The sequence below is a fragment of the Vulpes lagopus genome, chromosome 10, assembly GCF_018345385.1.
Source record: "Vulpes lagopus strain Blue_001 chromosome 10, ASM1834538v1, whole genome shotgun sequence".
Lineage (NCBI taxonomy): Eukaryota > Metazoa > Chordata > Mammalia > Carnivora > Canidae > Vulpes > Vulpes lagopus.
In genome coordinates, this window is record NC_054833.1 from 2,558,843 (window position 1) to 2,580,780 (window position 21,938).

Sequence of the window (21,938 nt, forward strand, 5' to 3'; positions counted from 1 at the left end):
AGATGGAAAGGAACACAATGTCCCCAAAGTAGCAAATCTGCTTACCCTCAGATCCTCTCATCTGTAATGATGGGTTCCTAATATTTGGATGGAAATCTAAAATATGTTTTACTGATAATCTTAAAAGGCACAAAATTATCAGCAATTAAAAGCACATTTTTAGCATTAGAATCAGCCTACATTTTCCACACTCTACATCTTCCCCCAAACTCTATTTCCTTTTGCCATTTTCAGAAACCAGTTCTTGTTATCCCATTGTGGATAATTCAAATGATAGAAATCCTGGGTCCTCTGCTCTGAAAAGTGTTCATTGTGACTAAGTAGGAGAGTACAGCGCCCTCTTACCTGCTGTGTGGTGCTGGTGACGATGCCCTGCTGGAGGCGGTAGGCCTGCTCTTGTAGGTATTTTCGGGTCTCATGATTCCGGAGAAGATAGTTTTCTATCTAAAAATCAAGCACATGGATCTCTCAAGAACACATTTCAACTCAGCAGAGGGTGAAGTGATAAGTGAAAGAGCCAGTTGCTGAACTTGAAACCAAAGCACTGATTCACATTCCTGCCTGTGCCTTGACCCCCTACAACACAGTAGACAGGAAGCTGGCTGTCACTGTGATGCACTCTTGGTGTTTGAGTTAGAGATGTAACCTGCAGGTAATGGGAGTATTTTTATGTGACTTGGTAGCTGACAAAGATAAGCAAGGGTTTATTGTCCATGTGGTTGGGGACCCAATTCAGTGACTCTCTGGTTTCTGGCCCACAATCACAATCTCTTGTCTCTTTAGCCACTCAGCAGTTCCAAAGCTAAATAAGTATCCCCAAGGCATATGGATGGCACCCTCTGAAACTCTCAGCCTTTAGGTGGGAGAATCCACCGGCACTAGGAAAACTCTATTTTAAAGGAAAAAAGGAGAAAATAAGTACAACATTTGAAGACTACAAGCTTGGACAACTCAAAGACATATACTAGTTTCATTATTCCTGAGGTTTTCATATGGTCTGAAAAACAGGACTGACTTTAGCAAAAGCAGAGAAAATAAGAAAACAAATTTCCACAGAAAATAAGACCCCTTGAAGTTGCTTGACAGTATATTTTTTACAAAAATAATCTCCAATTAAGAATTCAAACATACAAGTGATAACCAGATTGAAATGAAGTGTTTAAGAAGAATATGCAATGGGTATATACTGAATAACAAGTGCAGGGTTAACTACTGGGACTTATAGATATGTATGAAGATGCCTGCAAAGAATGATTTGAGATTGGTAATTGCACCATCTGGGTTTTTTTTCCCTCCATTGTTGTTTTCATTTGTTTTTAATAATACCACTTAACCATTTGGCTTTTGTCACTACAGTTCCCTGGTTAAGAACTTCTAATAGCTGTGAGGCTCTCAGTATTATTACATTTTCATTTTAATTTTCCATATGCTAAAATAACTACTACCTAACACCAATTAGGTACAATTAAAATACGGAGTATAATTACTATCATCCCTGGAAACCATAGAGCAGAACAAAACATACCTTTCTACTAAACGTAAATGAAAGAATTAAAAAAATAAAAAGATCCCTGAAATAAAACATCATTAAAGTGACACATTAAGACAATGACATTTTATTACATTAATTTTCTCTTGCTGCTTCCCGAAAAGTCATCTCTTTCCAAGGACATTAATATCGACAGCAAATGTTTTTGCCAAAAAAAAAAAAGATTCTTGCCTGAAACTGAAATATAACAGGCACACACAGTGCCACTTAGCTTTGGGTACTTTTGCTTTGTGATTTGTCCTTTTACATTTGGACTTGGTTAAGCGCTGGCTGGGGGCCAGTTGTGAGGGTAGCTTGTTTATTCAGTAGGCTCAGCTCATGTATAGGTCATGCACCCAAGACTGGTTCGTATGTTTCCAGACCTTCCCCAGGGGCACCAATGGTGCTGGCACAGACTAAACCTAGAGGGAATTTTTTTAGAAAAAAAACAATATTCAAAGCACATTTCTAAAGCTAGTGCAAGGGGAAGAATGGATAATGTTTCAGTGTCTTTAATATCAACCACGGGCACATCATCCCAGAAATTATTTGTATCTTGGATTGGCAGGGTAAACCTTCCTTCCCTGCACCATTCCAGGCTGAGGACAAGAACCCACCTCCTACAGGCGGAGGACAGAGGGTCTAACTGAAGTCAGGACAGGGCCAAAAGTATCATCATGTTTGCCAGTCCCCCTGGCAGCAGTGACCTGGAAGGCCAGCTAGAATGCCTCCAGTCTCATTGCTGAAAACAGCACAGCACAAAAGGCAAAAAGACCTGCATTTCAATGTAGGACTCTAGTGTGTATATATATATATGTATGTGTATATATATATATATATACATATATATATTATTTTATATATTCACACATATATATATTTTTTAGGAATCTAATTTTTTTTTTTTTTTTTTTTTTTTTTTTTGATAGTCACAGAGAGAGAGAGAGGCAGAGACACAGGCAGAGGGAGAAGCAGGCTCCATGCACCGGGAGCCTGATGTGGGATTCGATCCCGGGTCTCCAGGATCGCGCCCTGGGCCAAAGGCAGGCGCCAAACCGCTGCGCCACCCAGGGATCCCGGAATCTAATATTTAAACAAATAAACAAACAACTTCTAAAGATCAAGTACAGAATCCCAATATTGATCTTTAGTAAAGTAGAAGACTGCGGCAGCCCGAGTGGCTCAGCGGTTTAGTGCCACCTTCAGCCCAGGGCCTGATCCTGGAGACCCAGGACTGAGTCCCATGTCAGGCTCCCTGCATGAAGCCTGCTTCTCCCTCTGCCTGTGTCTCTGCCTCTCTCTCTCTCTCTCTCTCTCTCTCTGTCTCTCATGAATAAATAAATAAATTGGTTTTTAAAAAAGTGAAAAAAAAAAGTGAGGGCATCCCTGGGTGGCTCAGGGGTTTAGCACCTGTCTTTGGCCCAGGGCACGATCCTCGAGTCCCGGGATCAAGTCCCACATCGGGCTCCCTGCATGGAGCCTGCTTCTCCATCTGCCTGTGTCTCTGCCTTTCTCTCTCTCTCTCTCTCTCTCTCTCTCTCTCATGAATAAATAAATAAAATCTTTAAAAAAAAAAAAAGTGGAAAGTGTATTTCTTCCAGGAAATAGAATTCTGTTAACATGAAAACTTTAATATATGAGTAGAGTATTATAGAAAAAATTATAAATATCAGCTCTGAAGTCACCAATTTTTCATTTTAGAAACCACAAATTTTATAATTAATATATTTGCAAATGAGGCATTTCTTCTATTTTCCCCTCATTTTCTGCTCTCTCTGGTTTTAAGTATTGTATGTTATTGTGCTTTTCTCTCCTTCCTTAGTATGTTAACTACACTTCTTTTTAACTTTTTAATGGTTGCCCTACTATCTGCAATATACAACAATTTCAAGTCCACTTTCACAGAACACCATACCATTTTGCAAGTAATCCATGCTCCTTGTTAAGATAGCACTGTCAGGGCAGCCCCGGTGGCTCAGCGGTTTAGCGCCGCCTTCAGCCCGGGGAGTGATCCTGGAGACCTGAGATCCAGTCCCATGTCGGGCTTCCTGTGTGGAGCCTGCTTCTCCCTCTACCACCCCCGCCCCGTGTCTCTCATGAATAAATAAATAAAATTAAGAAAAATGTGTTAAAAAAAAAAAGATAGCATTGTCAATTTCACCCTCTCTACCCTTGTAACATTGCTATCTTTATATGTCTTCATTTCTCCCTATTTATTTGAGAGAGAGAGAGAGAGAAACTGGGAGAGTAGGGGCAAGGGGAAGAAGAGAGAGGCAGAAGGAGAAGGAAAGAGAGTCCCAAGCAGACTCTGTGCTGAGCATGGAGCCCAACACAGGACTCCATCTCACAATCCTGAGATCACAATCTGAGCCAAAATCAAGAGTCAACCAACTGTATCACTCAGATATCATCTTCTTTACTTTTGAAGAAAGAATTTGCTAAATACAGAATTCTAGGCTGCTGGATGTTTTTCTTTTGACACTTTAAATATTTCGCTCTACTTTCTTCTTGCTTGTATGACATATGACCCAAAGTCTGTTATAATTCTTACCCTTATTTCTCAATAAGTAAGGTGATTTTTTTCATCCTCCTTCTGGCTTCTTTCAAGATTTTTCCCTTGGTCTTTGGTTTTCTGCAGTTTGAATGTGATACGCCTACATGTAGATTTTTTGGGTATTTATCCTACTTGGTGTTCTCTGTGATTCTTTGATCTTTGATTTGGTGCCTACCACTGAATTTGGAAAATTCTCAGCCATTATTATTTCAACTATTTTTTTTATGTTCCCTTGTTTTTCTTCTCCCTCTGGCATTCCCACTGTACGGATGCTCTACCTTTTGTAAGTGTCCCACAGTTTGGAGATATTCTGTTGTTTTTGTCCTCCCTTCTTTTCTATTCTTTTTTTTAAAAAAAAAAACTATGTGAGAGAGAGAATGAGAGAGTAAGAGGTAGAAAGTGCATAAGCCAAAAAAAAAAAAGTACATAAGCCAAGGGAGGGGAAGAGGGAGAAACAGACTCCCCACTGAGCAGGGAGCCTGACATGAGGCTCAATCCCATGACCCTGAGATCATGACCTGAGCCAAAGACAGTTGTTTAACTGATCAAGCCACCCCCTTTGCTTTTCAATGGGAAGTTTCTACTGACCTATCCTCAGGCTCAAGGATTCTCCTTAGCTGTGTCAAGCCCACTGACAAACTCATAAAAGGCATTTTTCCTTTCTGTTATATTGTTTCTGATCTCTAGTATTTCCTTTTGATCTTTTTCTTAGAGTTTCTATCTTGTTGCTTACATTATCCATCTGTTCTTGCATGGTTTTTACTTTTTCCATGATAGCCCTTATTATACTAATCAGTTATTTAAATTCTGTCTGATAATTCTAAAATCTGTGTCATATCTGAGTCTGGTTGTGGTGTTTGCTTTGTCTCTTCATAATATGTGTGGGGTTTTTCCCCCTTGCCTTTTAGCATGTCTTATAATTTGTTGTTGTTGTTGTCGTCGTCGTTGAAAACTGGATATATTTCATAACAGAAACAGAGGTAGTGAGCCTTTTAGTGTGCAATTTTATGTTAATCTGGCTAGAAGCTGGGTTATGTTGAATGTCTAGAAATTAAAAAGATTTTAATTGTTTTTATCTCCTGGTTGCTTTCTAGGGATGGGGTTTCCCTAGAAATCCCTTCTTAAATACAGTGTCTTTGAACTTTGCTCAATTGTAATCCATTCTTCTTACACTTGATGTGTTAGTAAGGTGGTAAAGAGGGGAATAGTTCTATAAACTTATGATTAAATTTAGGGTTTTTAGTGGGCCTGAGTCCCTGGGCTTTGACCTACCAAAGTATTGCTTGGCTTCTTTTTTCTGTGAAACAGGAAGGCTGGGATTGTCTTCCACTAGGTCAGATAAGGTTCTGGTAGTATAGTTTCCCTTGAGTGTAAGCCTTGTTACAGACAACAGAATGCTCCAGGTGTATTTCAAAATGGTTACTTGTTCCCTTCCCCCTGCTGCTAAATCTAAAAAGATGAAAAATACATAGGCTCTGCCTTCAAGGAGTTCATAGTCACTGGGAGAAAAAAATATATATACGATTCAAGTAAGTCAAATGATGTCCTAAGGCCAGTGATATAGAAAAAGGGCAGGAAATTCTGAGAACATGAGAGGATATTTTTCCTGTGGTAACTTGGTAAGGCTCTTGGAGGTGAAGCCCAGGAGAGGGTCAGGGCCTCACTAAGACTAGATTTCTAGGAGTTTTTAACTCTTAATCCAATCTACACTAAGCCTCCAGTAATTCCTCAATTCCTGTGTAAGCATTTCTCTGAGCTAGTGGCTCCATTAGCTTCTGCCGCTGGTGAGTCCATCTCAGCTTTGATTCACTGTGATTCTCTGTAATCCCATGTGTCCAGTTTCCAAAGGGTGACAGTCTGCTTTGCTTTTGTTTCAAATCTCTGGTGGATCTAAGAAGTCACCAATTTTCTGTTTGTTCAGCTTTTCTCTTGTGAAGATAGGCGCAATGAGTGCCAAACCCTTGACCTGTCAAATCTAAACCCTGAAACCTGGGGTCTCTAGGATATGTCTTTTATTAAAAGTTGCTAATATTCTTTGGGAAAATATAAAGATGTCTAACATTTTTACGATGCTTATGTTTTGTGCTTGGCAAACTTTTTTTTCACATACACTAACTGGTTTTGCTCCATGGGCATCACAGGTAAATTACTTGGGTCATCCTGTCCTTCAGTTTTCTTATGTGCAAAATGGGGGTATAACAAACCTGTCTCATGGATTTATTTTAGAGATTACCAATGTTAATTTATTTACAGCATTTATAATAGTGTCAGGCACCCAGCATGAACTGTATGTTAAGTGTCAGCTAAACATAGATACTGTCTAACTGTATGTTAAAGATTTTATTTATTTATTCATGAGAGACACAGAGAGAGCCAAAGGTACACACACGCAGAGGGAAAAGCAGGCTCCCTGTGGGGATCCTGATGTGGGACTTGATCCTGGAACTCCAAGATCATGCCCTGAGCCAAAGGAAGACACTAAACCTCTGAGTCACCCAGGCGTCCCTAACTGTATGTTTTATATAGATGAAGAAACCAAGGTTCAGAAAATTTAAGTAACTTATGAAAATTATAAAGCTGAAAAAAGTTTGATTTAGTCAGATCCTTTTTTTTTAAGATTTTATTTATTTATTTGAGAGAGAGAACACACTCAGGAGGAGAGGCACAGAGAGAAGCACACTTCCCACAGAGTAGGGAGCCCAACACGGAGCTCCATCCTAGGTCCCTGAGACCATGACCTGAGTCGAAGGCACACACTTAAGTGACTGAGCCCCCCAGACGCCCCTAGTCAGATCTTCTGATACAAATCTTGGATGATTTCTGTTGGCACATCACAGCTTTCCCTTCCCCCATCCCCTACCTTATTCCCTTTTATTCAACAAAGTCTAAGAAGTATCCAAGCATGCATGCCAATTACTGTGCTACTGCTAAAAATCTAAAAAGGTGAAAAATACACAGGCGCTGCCTTCAAGGGGTTCACAGTCACTGGAGAAAAAAAGATAGGGAGTCAGGTGACTCATACGATGTCCCAAGGCCAGTGACTGAGACAGGCACAGGAAATTCTGAGAAGATTACCTACACAGGGAGGAAAGAGGCTCTGAGAAGTCTTCCAGATGAGCTGACACTTGCCTTTAATGTTGACAAATATTCATGACGTGGGGAAAGCATGAGTGTCATGAGATCAGAGCGGTGATTCCCAAATTTGTGGCCACCAGGAGAGTTTGTACAAACATGGATTGCTGAGGCCCATGCCTATTTCTGAGACCCAAGAATCTGCCTCTCTAACAAGTTCCCTGAAGGAGAGCAGAGCAGAGAGGCAGAGTTGGTAAGAAATGAAGGTGGCAGTGGATAGGAGGAGGATTCTGGGCAGAATTTTATGCCAGTTCAACGAGAGCAGGCTCTATTCTAAAAAGCCACAGTAGCGGGGAGGGCAATGGAATGGGGAGGGGGTGCCGAAGAGGTTAGTCTGCTCAAATTTGCTGCGAACAAGATGGCTCTTTTTTGACTGCAGCATAGAAAACAAACAAGAGAATGTAATAATCCTGCTGAGACGTAATGAGGCTTGAACAAAAGCATCCATGCTAGGAAGAGAGGAGAATAGAGCTAATGAAGAGATTTATCTATAAACTTGATGACGGCATGGCTATGGAAGACCTGGGAAAAGTCAAAGCGTGGGAAGCTGGATGGTACTACCAGATAGGTGGACAAAAAGGACGAAAGATTTCAAAGATGCCCCAGCTACCACATAGTAAAAGTACAGTAGGCTTCTTCAGATGGGAAATCCTTGAGCAGATCTAAAAATCGAGAAAGGTAACGGTAACTATAGAAAGAGAAGGATGGAGGTACAGCAGAGCAAGAGTATGACTCTGGGCAAGTTTCCAGCCTGGGCAGAGACGGCCGGGTCATAGGCACCCTGGACTTTGAAGGGGGAGATCTCTGTCATCCTCTGGGGTGTCAGAAAGGAGGTGGGAATGGATGTGGAATTAGACACATTCATAACAAAGCTGGTAAAAGAAGATCTCATCCACATCCTAAATGTCTTGATAAGAAAAGAAGGGAAGTGGGGCACCTGGGTGGTTTAGTCAGCTAAGTGTCCAACTCTATTATGGGTCAGGTCAGAATCCCAAGGTCATGATCTCAGAGTCCTGAGAATGAGCCCCGTGTGTCGGGGTCTGCGCTAAGCAGGGAGTCTGCTTGAGATTCCCTCTTTCTGTTTCCCTCTGATCTCCCTCCTACTCTCTCTCTCTCTCTCTAATATATAAATCTAAAAAAAAAAAAGAAAAAGAAAAAGAAAGAAAGAAAAGAAAAAAGGGAAGGTTTTAGCTGCTCAGGGTAAAAGTTGTGCTGGCATCCAGTTCGACACATTCTCTGAAGGATGAATAAGAAGCTATCTGTGCATCAGTGCTGGTATGCTGATGGTGTAAGGATGTTATTCCACCTAAATTTCATGACAAGTTTTCGTATTTCTTATGTCATTCCTCCCTTGGTCACACATTATGCAAGTTGTGATCGCAAGAATTCAAGTTCATGTGAAAAAACCTTTGTAAGATATAAAATATTGTTCACACATTCAGGATTATGCTAACAAAACTCAATTCAAATGTGGATTTATTATGATTAAGCTACTGAATCTCTAATACCTTTTGCAGAGCCTCTTCTGTTTTTTCAGGGTTTGTTTTTAGGGCTTGAGAAGCATCATACATAGGGATTGGCATAAACCTCAATGTATAGTTCCTAGAAAAAGGAGAAAGTAATATTTATTTAAAAATAATGTCCTACTACCTTACTTCAGCACTCTTTTTTTTTTCAACCCAGAAACAGTTGTTAGAACATCTTAGAAAATTCTGAACTAACAAGCTACCTTAGGGCCCCAGATTATAGGTCAACTTTCTTTAGTACTCATGTATGCAGCGCCATGGGCCACCACGTCAGCTCAAGTTGTCTTATAAAAGTGACATGACCACAAGGCAACTGGTGGTGGTGTTTTCAAAACAAGATTTTCAAACTGGGACTGGAAAAATGGGCCAAGAGAAAGGCTAGGAGGGAAGTCCAGCCTCCACCTGCTACTCGGGATTTAGTCACCCAACAGATCTGAACGTACCTGTATCACCACAGTGACACCTGTCAGGCCCAAACCAACAGAGGAAAACTACACAATGAAACCAAAATAACTGCTTGCAAAGCAAGGACTTTAGCATCCACAAAAATAGTCTGTGTAGGCTCTGCACCGCTTTAAACAAGGAGGCCCCAAAGCAGCCACTGTCTTCAGAAAAGCTGCTTCACACAGGCTTCCCGCCAGGCTCAACACTCAGACCCTGTGCACGTCTCTGTGGTCTGCATTTCATACATGGCCTGTGTCCACTGGGCTCAACTCCCAGTGAACCAACTGGTGGAAAACTGTGTTCCTGTATCATCCTCCCTGCTGTTGCACAGCTCGTTGGGGACAAGAGTGCAAGGAGAGTCATCTTTGTGTAAGGAAATCAACACGGAACTCTGAATCTGTGCCCTGGCCTTGGATCCTGACCCTGCTGCAAACCACTCTGTGCCCAATGACCACAAACACCTGCTCCTGGACCACACACTAGCCCTGGGGATGCCTCCTCTCTCCCACTCTAAACCCACTTGCCTTTTTCTACCGCACGACACTCAGAAGGATGACCTTCTGAGCCATGTGGTGACAAGTGGGGTGTTCTAGTCCACTGGGATCTCATAGTCAGTTGCCTTGTAAACACTAAACAATACTCACAGTGTGATTCTGGTGGCTATTTAGATGGCTTCTACTGGAAGAGTAAATTAACTAACTCCCAAAATATGGTATCATCAAGAACTAATAGAAGAAATAAGCAACTATCTTAATAAAAGTAGTCATCTATAGGGGTGTTATCTAATGGAAAAAAATGTTTCTCAGTCCAATGTATGGTGCTTTGATGTAAAATAATGTACAAAGAAAAAGGCTGTTATTTCTAGGACTTCAATTTTTGCCTTAGCTTTGTTTTAGCAAAATTGTTTTTGTTTGGTTTAAGAGGAGCCAACCAACTTAAATGAAGAGACGGCACATGTATTTTGCAGCCTTGAGGATTTTCCTTGGCCTCATCCAACTATGATCATGCTCCCGACCGGCATACTTTATTTAAACCAAATGTGATTTTGGGCCACTGGCATTGTAGAGCACAGCATACATAACAGACTGTAATCCGGGGAGCCCTACCATCAATCTGGATATGTTGAGTACTGAGTGTGCAGATTCTTGGCTTCTCACAAAGACCAGTGTGGGCTACTGGCAGTCTACAGCAGTCGCAACTGTGCTGTGCCCACCCAAGTGTAGCTATTTGTAAATAAATGTTTCCATTCGAAGGTTTCCTGATGCAATGGGAATAATTATAGATGGTTTTGCAGTCACAGAAGGCACCAGGAAGAGGTGAAGCAAGCTATCTTATCCATATTTCGTGATGGTCTATGGGGGCAGCACTCTTGACCTGCTCGATAAATCAGAACCCTGGCATTTAGAACTGGAAAGCACTTAGGGATAATTTACTCTGATTTTCTCACTTCATAAAAGAAGAATTAATCAGAAAGGTGCAATGTTTCCTTTGCTCAAGAGGATAGGTTTGTAGATGACAGAGCCAGGGACTTAATGGAGTGCTCTTATTTCTAGGCCTCGGATTTTATCCATGGCACCATGTTGGGCATGAGAGCCCTACCTAGGAGGCTTCATGCATGAAGGGAAATCTGGGGAAAAAACATCAATGATGAGTAACCCCAACCCCTTCCCCAGGGGACCAGCTTCTATGCCACTAGCCCCTTATTTCCTACCCACATTTTGTCACCTCTCATTTTTAATGCTAGGTGATCATTTCTGCCTTCGGAAAACAAGATGAGGGCTGAAGAGCTCAGAAAGAACCAGATTTCTAGAATTTCTTCCAGCCATCTTTGTATTATTGCCTCATGTTATTTACTGGGAAAGTTAATTTGACAATTAACAGTAATTGTAGATGTTAGCTACTATGGTAATAAAACCTTTGACAGTAATGAGACAAGTTAATCGGCCATTCCTCAATTCCAGTTTTATTTTCTGGAGCTTAGCTTTCTGCTTTCCACTGTATTCAAAATTGTCAGAATGCGCAGAAAAGGCAAGACCCAATAGGAAGAGAATGTGAAACAACAAGAAAAAGCAAGGTGACCATAGCATGGCTTCTCCGCGTGGTCTCCTTTAATTCCCATGCTGGTGGTGTATCTCTGCCCTCGTGTACAGATGAGGAAAGTCACACCAGACCAAAGCCCACATCTTCCCAGGTCCCATGGTGGAGTAGCAGAGGCTAACTCAGACCCAGACTTTCTGGATCAAAATCCATTGCTCCTTCTAGCACACCACTGGTAACACAGATACCATTGGTTCTTTTGCACTTTTCCAGAAAGAAATCCCAATTAAAACTTACTTTTCCATAGCAACAGCTATATCTTGGAAGCCTTGGGCAGTAATGTTGTTCTTGTCCCATATCACAGTCCTGTTTGGAAACCAAGTCACACAAATGATCAGACACTTAGGGATGGACAAAACGCTTCTCCTACTGAAGATGAGTCTCTTATAGACAATATTCTCTGGGTATTTTAGCACAATAGGCAAGGAGTAACATTCGACTTAGTTTTAAACACAGCAAGGATGAGTATCTCCTCCAACATTACATTCTTAACCCATTTACTGCTCACACGGTACAAGAAAATTGTACTGAAAAGCAACAGCATGCTCATTAACTTACCATGAAAACACCTGATGCTTTGTAGCCAGAAAACCCTAAAACCTGGTTTCTCTGATATTCTCTCAACGTATTCTCCAAACAGTTACTCGAGCATTCATGTCTGAAGCTGGAGCTGTTCATAAAAGATGCTAAAGGGTCCCTTGTCCAACACAAAGAATTTCAGGTCCTGAGACTGTTGCCCATTCTAAATAACTAGAAAGAATCCTCCTACATTGTCTGTTTTCATTGTTGCCCTGACATAGTATGATCAGCAATGCCAGGCAGTTCGCACTCTGTTGGTAACCCCACAGCTTCTATAAACAGGAGGTTGTTTACTTTTTAAGCACAAATTCTATTTTAAAAGTATCTACTTCACTTTCAGAATGTGAATTCTTCAGAGATATTCTGGCATCTGTCAATTCACCTGACACATGAAATGGCTTTTCATGGCTGATCCAAAAATCACACCTCTAGCTGCTTTCACTTCCTGATTGCAATGATCCTGATCTCTTCTTTATGTACAGTACACCCTGGCCTTCCAAGAAACTGTTGCGGTTCTTGGCTTTTGTGTAGATAGAAGGTTCAGGAGAACAAGGAAGAGTCCAAAAACATCAATAAAGAGCCCTTTAAGAGCAATGTGAATTAAATATTCATTTACCAGACTGCTGGGCTGGGGAACAACTACATTTCTCCGAAGGATGGAGGATAATATGGTCCTTAATAAAAGTGGTTACCACAGGGGCGCCTGGGCGGCTCAGTTCGTTAAGTGTCTGCCTTCAGCTCAGATCATGATCTCAAGGTCCTGAGATCGAATCCCACATCAGGGTCTCTGCTCAGCAGGGAGTCTGCTTCTCCCTCTCCCTTGGCCTGCCTTCCCCCTGCTTGTGCTTGTTCTCTTTCTCTGTCAAATAAATAAGTAAAATCTTTAAAAAAAAAAAAAAAAAAGTAGTGACCACTTAGCTCGTTCTTAAGAAAAGCCACACTTGGGAAACATCAGGAGTGGTTGAAAACCACTACACAGAATAGTTAGCACAAACTTGCCTTTAACCAGGGTACCCTCTGCATTCCTCAGGTTTTAAGTCTATATTGGCAGTGGGGGAGGGGAAGTAAGATAGGCCCTCGTGTTGGACCTTCAGTCTTCCTGATTCTACTCTCTACCTGTAAAACTCTCCTCTGCTGCTCACTGAGCAGCTGTCAACACTGTGAAACAGGACATTGTGCCAGTTTTCCATTGGGTTTTATGCCACAGTGGAAATCGTTAAGACAACAGCTCATAGGAACCACAATATCTAACTTTGGGAACCCCACCCCACCCCGCCATCCCCAGTATTTTGACAAAAGACTTGAAACGGTCACCTCTTCTCAGTTGGCCTCATGGGAAACTCAGGTCCCACTGGGCACAGCCAGTTCTCCAATGCTTGGGGACTGGAATTTTTTCCAGAGCTTTCTAGGGCCCTCCTTAGGGTGAGCATCCACATCTCAGGGCCTAGTGCCTGACCCACATACCTGAGTTTGGTGTTGATTTGTAGTGCTTTGGCCAGCATCTTGGCTCCCATGTCCCCCATTCCATTCCCACTGATGTCCACTTTGGTCAGGGAGGTATTACTTCCCAGGGCATTGATGATGATGGTGACTTCAGTCTTGAGTTTTGAGTCGGCCAGGGACAAGGACTGCAGGGGCTGAAGAGGGAATAGGAAGTAACAGTGACATGGTCTGATCAAAATAGCCACTGCTCTCAATGACCCATTTCAGGGAGAATCACCAGGGGAGGTACCTACTACACGCACTTGAAGTGTCTCATTTTAAAACTCTGCCTAAAAGATGTTGATGAATGGGACCCAAAGGTTCTGGATAAAATGGACCTTTGCAGTCAAACACAAAGAGCTTGTGTTTCAGTGCTGAACACTGGCCACCTCTCTCCAAAGGGAAGCGTGGAAAGATGCCAGAGGGGCAGATGTCAGCTCTTTTGAAGCGGAAGACATGAAGAAATGAATAAGAAAAGTACATAAAAATTTCTGAGCTTCTATATGGCTACCCTACCCCTATTTTACCCATTTTATTTTTATAAAAGGTGAAATGACATCTTAAAATACTAGCAGAGGACAAATGCAAAATAAAAGCCAGCCAAGATTAATAACAGCTGACATTTACCGAACGCGTACTATCCTTAACCACCGTTCAAGCTTTTTGCATGTATTTAGTCATAGAATCCTCCTAGTACTCCAACACTGATGTATTACTATACTCAGTATTGTTATCCCCAGATCCCAAGTGAAACACAGAAGGGCCAAGTGACTCAACCAAGGTCATATAGTTAGAAAGTCACTGAACAGAAGCAGATAATCTGGTTCCTGATTCTGTTCTCTGGGCTCCCACACCATCATGCTGCCCCTCAGAGTACACCCTCAATCCTTCTGGATGATCATCCTCAGCTTTATAAGTAACAATCAGAAGATATACAATTTTTCTAAAAAAAAAAAAACAAAACAAAACAGAAAAAGTCTAAAAAAAAACAGAAAAATACTATTTTATTGTCATAAGTTGGATGGTGAATCCAAACCAGCCCACTCGCTGTCCGTTTAAGCTGGGGACTAAAGACCAAGTGGCCCAGAGGCAGGTTCTGTCTGGCCAAGAAAATGAAGAGGGCCCCTCCTTACCCCCACTTCCTTTTACTTGTTTACGCCACCTGCCCAGACCCAGAGGCATCTGGATTTGCAATCCCTGAATTCAGCCATAATGGAATTAACACAGCACTGAGAATTCCAGAACCTGAACCAATGTAGCCCTGAGAATCAGAATGCAGCCTTCCCTGGGGATCTGGATGGCTTCCAGGTTGCTTATGGTGGTCTAGATTGGCCCAACCATACATAACAGTTCTAGATGCTTACTCTGTAAGCAGTCTGACATTACAGGCTAGGGGGTGAGGGGGGATACTGGAAATAGTTGCTAGGGTCATCTACGTTCCACCACAGCCCATGGGATCGGGGCTCTTGAGATGTGCCTGGTAGTCTGTAGGACTTACACCACTGCGTGGCATCTCCCTATACCCGCTCAACCACCAGATACTGATTTGTTTGGGGTACATCTGCCAGAAGGCTGCAGAAGGCAGGATGGGAGAGCTGATGGTCTCAAGACTCAGTTACTTCCAAAGCAGCATTATGCATTTGACTAAAGGTTTACCAAGTGACCATATTTACTGTCCTTATTGTCCAAATTTGGCCACTTTTTCTAAATGTGATATAGCTATCGTAAAATCAAAAGGTAACGTATGAACTTGAATCAAATTTCTAAAATTAAATGGCATGGTAAGTGCTGAGGCATTTAAAACCAGAAAGCCTGCATATGTTTAGACTCAGGCAGGTTTAGTGGGGCTGCTTTAATGTTAAGATCCCACACTCAGGGAAATGAAAAAAACTTAACTAAAATGCCTCAGACTCAGGGAAACTTAATGTTTTAAATGAAAACAAATGCAGTGTTCCTTTAATAAAAAGCTAAAATCACATCTCTCATGATTTTAATAATCTCTATTCAGCTACTACAAAAATGTTATATTATGGCTTCTTCCTAATACTGGAAAGCTGCCAAGTCTCCCAGCTAGCAAGCACCAATGCCAGTAGTATATTCAAACTCTAATACACCCCAGCTAACACTTAAAACTAATAGGCAGAGTCATTAATGCGAACAGAACAGCCTGAATTGCATGCATATTTATAAGGTCATCCCTTCCTGATTTATTGCACCTCCATGTAATATTACTATTTGAAATCTTACTATTTCTTTTCATAGCTGAACATGCTTAATCTGAATCTGTCTCCTTGCCACAGGCACCCCCAGGAGAAGCACATTTTCTAGTACTGATTACAACATGGTTTTGTGATACTTCAAAACAAGATTCCCTGTCATCTCAGCCTTTCCGCATTACTGTCCCAGGGCTCTGGGCACAGCAGCCCGACAACCACTGTCTATATTTGAAAGTGACACTGGAGCCCCTGGGGAATCAAGGTTTTCTAACCCAATATAATGTGTAACTCAGGCGAAGATAGTATTCCATGAGCTGTCAAAGAACAGGCTCTAACACATGGCCAGAATGTAAAAAGCAAGACATTATTTTATATATGGAAAAACCTTTAAAAAAATAAAATAAAAAAGGGAGCCCAATTGTGTCAGTTATTGGTGGAACTTTTAGTGCTGCAAGACTCGCCTCCTAATCATTCTGAATTGTTTTGCACATTACTAATTCAGAAGTAGGAAAAAATAGAAGGTAATTGCTTTTTGAAAAAGCCACCTACTTTTCAATGACGTGAACATAAAGAGCTTTCCCCTGTATATTATTAGTGGCACACTTCCCAAACTTATAACTTGACAGAATTCACATTTATAGAGCAACTTTCCCACCTGCAAATAGGTTTTGAGGCAGGTTTTAAATATCAAGATCGTTTTTAAGTGAGAGCCTTTTGGAATTACAGAAACAGAAGACCCTCATGTAAGAGGCAAAACATGACATTTTAAAATATATTTTTCACAAAATATAAATTTCGCTAAAATATACACTAAGAAACAGTAGTTGGGGATGAATATTAACTGTGATGCTGAAATATTAGCATCTTCAATCTTTTAAAACAGGGCCAAGACTGGGAAATCAGAAACTCAAAGCAGAGTGGTATACAGTCAAATTAAATATGCAAAACTGCATCAATTTTGATTTATGTGCCTCATTTTAATAACCCAGTATAAAAGTAACAAAACATGGAGTTTGTTACCAAATGAGGACAGAATGAAGTGTCCAAATTCATGAATTGATAATGAATTTCATCTCTGGCCCATAGTTTGGAAATTATATCCACACAAAAAAAGAGACAGGACAACTGAATTTTCTTCCACCTTCCAGGTCAGATCTGCACAGAAAGATGCCAGCATCTAGGAAAAATTCTAGTCTCCACCTTTCCGGCCCCTTGGCTTTCTCAGAAAACCTAGCTTAGAGTCATACTAGAACTTGCTACTACCCTGTATGAATTCAAAGTGGAAAACAATGCTTTTTAAAAATGTGTCCCCTCGGGATGCCCGGGTGGCTCAGTGGTTAAGCATCTGCCTTTGGTTCAGGTCATGATCCTGGAGTCCCCGGATCGAGTCCCACATCAGGCTCCCTGCATGGAGCCTGCTTCTCTTTCTGTCTGTGTCTCTGCCTCTCTCTGTGTGTCTCTCATGAATAAATAAATAAAATCTTTAAAAAATAAATAAATAAAAATGTGTCCTCTCTCACATGATTCGTATAGGAAATCAGTCTCATGACCTAAAAAGTAGCAATCACAAAACATCAATAACCTGAATCTTTGTAGTAGGAATACACATTGATTTGGGTTTTAGGTACCATCAAAGCTACTTGGTGGCCAAGCAGGACTAAAATATGAAGTGGAAAAAACCCTTAAAAAGCCTCAGTAAAATATAAGGTGCAAAATATAAGATAACACCAGGTTTAAGTTAAAGAAATTAACAGTAGAGCACTTCTTGCTTTGTCCATAAAATATCCTTCTCTTGGGCACCTGCATGGCTCAGTCAGTTAAGCATCCGAGTCTTGGTTTCAGCTCAAGTCATGATCTCAGGGTCAATGTATCTGGCCTCTCACTGAATGCACAGTCTGCTTGAAATTCTTTCTCCCTCTCCCTTTGTCCCTCCTGCTCATGCTCTTACTCTCTCTCAAATGAATAAATCTTAAAAATATATATGTTTTTTCTTTTTTTCTAATGTACTTTAAAGGGCAGCAAAATAGGATACTATTTAAAATTAAATTTCTTTAATCTGAACCAAGTCTTGGCCAGAAGCAACTAAAGGGAATAAAAATATAAGAATGACACTTGAGCTCTAAAAGCAATTTCAGATGAGTAACCAGCTTTCTTAGTCTCTTGTAATTCTACATAATTATGAGACAAAATTCAAATTAGCAGTATGATATTTCCCAGCATGATATAAGGTCAGAAATTCAACTAGATTGAAAAAAAAATTCATATTTGCAGATTACTGCAACAGCTGAAGTTAGGACATAGTAAGTTTCATTAAAAGATGGGCTTATGAGCCAATTTATACTTCTTTTAATCTTTTAGTTACAATCTTCCTTTAACTAGTAATGAGTTGAAATGAAGACTAAGCAATTTTGAATACATTCTATGTACTAAAGCATAACTATTTATTCCATTAAAAAAAACAGAAATGGGGATCCCTGGGTGGCACAGCGGTTTGGCGCCTGCCTTCGGCCCAGGGCACGATCCTGAAGACCCGGGATCGAATCCCACATCGGGCTCCCGGTGCATGGAGCCTGCTTCTCCCTCTGCCTGTGTCTCTGCGCCTCTCTCTCTCTCTCTGTGACTATCATAAATAAATAAAAATTTTAAAAAATAAATAAATAAATAAATAAAAATAAAAAATAAAAAAACAGAAATGGTGTAGATAAAATTAATCTGGAAGCATAGCAGCATTAATTCAGTAGAAATAATTAGTAAACATGGTAACAAGCTAAAGACTTGAGGCAAAAGTCTTTAAAATAATACTCACCGATTCTTCATCCTGAATCATCTGTACTAAGCTGTCCAACACAGGTGTCAGATTTCTAAAGAGATTTTAAAGATGTGGACAGTGGAATCAAATCAAAAGCTTTCACGAGGTTGCTTATTTTCATCATTGTTATATAAAAAAATTCAAAACTCTTACTTGGATTTCATATTATTAAAATTTTTGCCTAATGCCAGGTGTTGTATTGATCTGTTTTTACTGAGCCACACTATTAAGGTGGATAGGTCAGATTCTAAACCTGGAAAGAATCAGAAAAAGCAGAGAATCAAAACACACATGTATAAATAAATTCTCAAATGCAACATAATTAAGCAAAGGTGATACGCACTTGGATGACTTTCCCTATGGTCTCGAGAACCCTGGGATTCCAATCTTTCATTTTCCAAGGAACTTTTTTCTCTCTTTTCATGTCCTATTATTTCACAGGGTTAAACTCATTCTCTGCTAAGACATACCTAAATCTCTTATATACTCAGTGGGTAAGTCAAGTCAGCAAGAAATGGGGAAAGAATGAGTCTCATCTCTGCCCATGATTTTGTAAGAGGCAATTCCAACATACCGTTTGCTGGCAAGTAACTGAAGTTGTCTATGCGAACTTAACAGGCTCCTACTCACATGCTACTATAGTTGGCAGAAATGAAGCTAATGAAACAAGTTTCTGAGTAAATAAAAAAGGATTTTATTTTATTGTCACCAAGAATGCAAAAGGTCAGATAAAGATTATTATCAATGTTCTGATGACAATTTTTTTTAAACTGACTTGTTTTATTGCATTTTTGGCCATGGTATCAACTTACTAAGACTCTGGCATTGACTTATTCCATACATAAATTCTGTTAAATCTAACAACCCTATTAGTCAAGAAGTGCTATGACACATTCGTGTAGGTATTGTCTAGATTGGGCTTTTTCTTCCCCCTTAGTAACTTGCTTTAAATAGTATTTGTTTCTTCTCTGATTTCCAACTTACCATTATCGGAGATGTCTAAGCTGGTGATGTTGTGGATTTCAGCAATGCAGCCTTCTAATACTTGTGCACCTCCTGATCTCAGCTAGAGAAACACAAACCACACACAAGGTAAAGGAGTCACCTACTAGAAGTGGAACCAAATAAAATTAAAAGCAAGAGATACAGTCTCAGACTTCATGCCAAAGAACAAGTGAAAGCTTATCAACTCCATAGCTATCATCAGTGGTAAAGAGCCAATCACTAGTCATTGCTACTGTTTCCCATGCTACCTAAATCTGTAATTGCTAGAAAAAGAAACAGAAAGATGAAGAGCATGGGTTCTGTCAGCCTACACGCGCTGTCTTCATTTCTGACTTTTGGAAACCTAACAATTTCCTTTTATACGTAAGGAACTGTTAGGGATTTTGTCTGATTATTCCAGATTTCAGGGTAGGACTCCACCAAGTAGCAGCAAAACAAGCAAAGGAGATAGCGAAGATGAATTCTTGCTGTCAACCACTTCAGGAGAGACCCAGCCTGTTGTCCCACAGAAACAGTGTGTGTGGTCTCAGTATACAAAGTAAACAGCTCAAGGTGATTACAATGATCTGTACAAACTCACTGAGCCACAGAAGAAAGAAAGATGTTAGAATAATTTAAAATATTATGGTTGGCTTAGAGCAAAACTAATTCTCATTTTATAACCTCATTTATTTTAAAACGACCAGCAACCTATAAAAGTCAATACTTTGCATCTTTTCCCAGGAAACCAAAAGCATATCTACAGAGATCAGAAGATCTTTTTGTTTTCAAATATCTGAGTTCCTACTATATGTAAAGGATTGTAAAGGATGAAAATTTCCCAAGATGTGGCCTCTTTGCTCAGCAAACTTACTATTTCATAAGGGAAAGAAATTATCACCTTCTGGGAACCTATAATGTACCCTAGTTTCTCTACCAATGTAAGAACATTAAAATTTATCTAAGCTGCTATACCAAGTGTAAAATGCAAAACGCTACTTCCTACTCGTGCAAGTTTTGATGTAAGAATTTAAAGAACCAATTCACTGTTTTACATGCAATATTTTTATGGTATCCAGAACCAAAACCTGCTCATTTCCATGGCTGCTTGGGTGTCAGGCAGTTTTCACACAGATCAGATCCTTGGGATTGTTATTTATTCAGGAGTATTTCAGATGAGGTGTTTAAATTCAGCCTTCTCTACTTTCTACGGTGGCAGCAGATCACTCTGGGGGGCCTGACATGAACTCTAAAGGGACAGACCTGCCCAGGAGGTTGGTCTTCAAGCTTTAGGGAAACCAAGACCAACTAACTCCAGTTGAGGGGCTTAGAACCCAGTGTGTGCAGCGGCTGCCAAGGCAGAAGGCCCATTTTACTACACCTGCTTGTACTCCCAGGTGCTCTCCAGCTGACCCACAAACCCAGAGTCCATCTTTATCACATCATCTCTAGACTCGCCCCAGCAGCCTGCAGTTCAGAGTGTAGTCCCCAGACTGATGGCAGTCTGCAAAGTTTGCTACTGGTCTTGGGTAAAATAGATGCAGAAATTGACTATGAATATATTAAAAATCTGAGTAATAATACTTTGAGGTCTGTTGCATCAATTAACAAAAATTGAGAGCTTATATTTTTATGTCTTTTTAAATCTTTTTCTATATATTTTTATTATATTTTTTGCAAAAGTTCTGGTTTATGATAGAATGGAAATTTAAAAAAAAAAAAAAAACACAACAACCAAATTCTTCACCACATATAGTTTTGAGAAGCAATGCTCCAGATAATAGCTTGTTAATACTTGAAGATGTGAATGTGTATACAGACTATGTCAAAGTTAAAGCAAAAAATATTTTAAGCAAACACTTCAAAGAAACATAATTTGGCTTTTAGAGCATGAAAAAATGCTCTTCAGAAGATAAACATAAGTGCATAAAGTCTTCACAATGTGATTATTTGCTGTTAGCGAGGTCCCTGCAGAGAAGTAAAATTTCTTCAAGAAAATATCTCATTATTATCAAGTACAGTAACAATATTCCATCTACAGATATGGAAAATACAGGTGACATTTAAGTGCTCAATTCTGTTTATTTTATAAATACTCTTGACTGATAATATTTATACCATATAGCCATAAAACTAACATTCTTCCAATAGTTAAAAACCAATCAAATATATCAACAGACCTTAATTTATTGATTTATAAAGTACTTACACAGTGGCCAAGCTAAGGAAAGCCCAAGGAGAAAAAATAAAAGCACATTATCAGCAGTAAGCAGAGAAGCTGAAGCCTTTATCAATGTATTATGAAAAAAAGGAGAAGGGTTAGAAAAACGCTTCCAACTAAAAATCGGCTCCCAAAACCCAAATCAAAACTTTAACTAATAAAATAACTTATCTTCAGGTACCAAGAATATTCAATTGAATTCACAGGTTATTAAATGCCTAAAACTGCCCCAAAGCTAAGGCTTTCCTAAAACAGTAAAAGCTTTGCCATTACTGTAAATGAAAATCCTTTTAAGTGAAATTTGCATAATGAGAGACTATGTCTGCATGTGTGCATGTAAAACTGGTTTTTAAATTACCCTCATTT

General features: G+C 40.1%; 1 protein-coding gene across 5 annotated transcripts in view; it reads right to left on the minus strand.

Moving 5' to 3' along the window:
• Nucleotides 1-21,938, minus strand: part of CARMIL1 (capping protein regulator and myosin 1 linker 1) — a 318,108-nt gene that overhangs the window by 94,596 nt on the left and 201,574 nt on the right. For all 5 annotated transcript variants that reach the window (XM_041771073.1, XM_041771071.1, XM_041771070.1 and 2 more), the window contains exons 18-24: nucleotides 19,352-19,433; nucleotides 18,521-18,620; nucleotides 18,365-18,419; nucleotides 13,325-13,497; nucleotides 11,519-11,587; nucleotides 8,723-8,816; nucleotides 346-444 (exon numbers count right to left, since the gene is read on the minus strand). In XM_041771073.1, coding sequence (XP_041627007.1) covers nucleotides 346-444; nucleotides 8,723-8,816; nucleotides 11,519-11,587; nucleotides 13,325-13,497; nucleotides 18,365-18,419; nucleotides 18,521-18,620; nucleotides 19,352-19,433 — 672 coding nt within the window. The remainder of the gene's footprint in view (nucleotides 1-345; nucleotides 445-8,722; nucleotides 8,817-11,518; nucleotides 11,588-13,324; nucleotides 13,498-18,364; nucleotides 18,420-18,520; nucleotides 18,621-19,351; nucleotides 19,434-21,938) is intronic.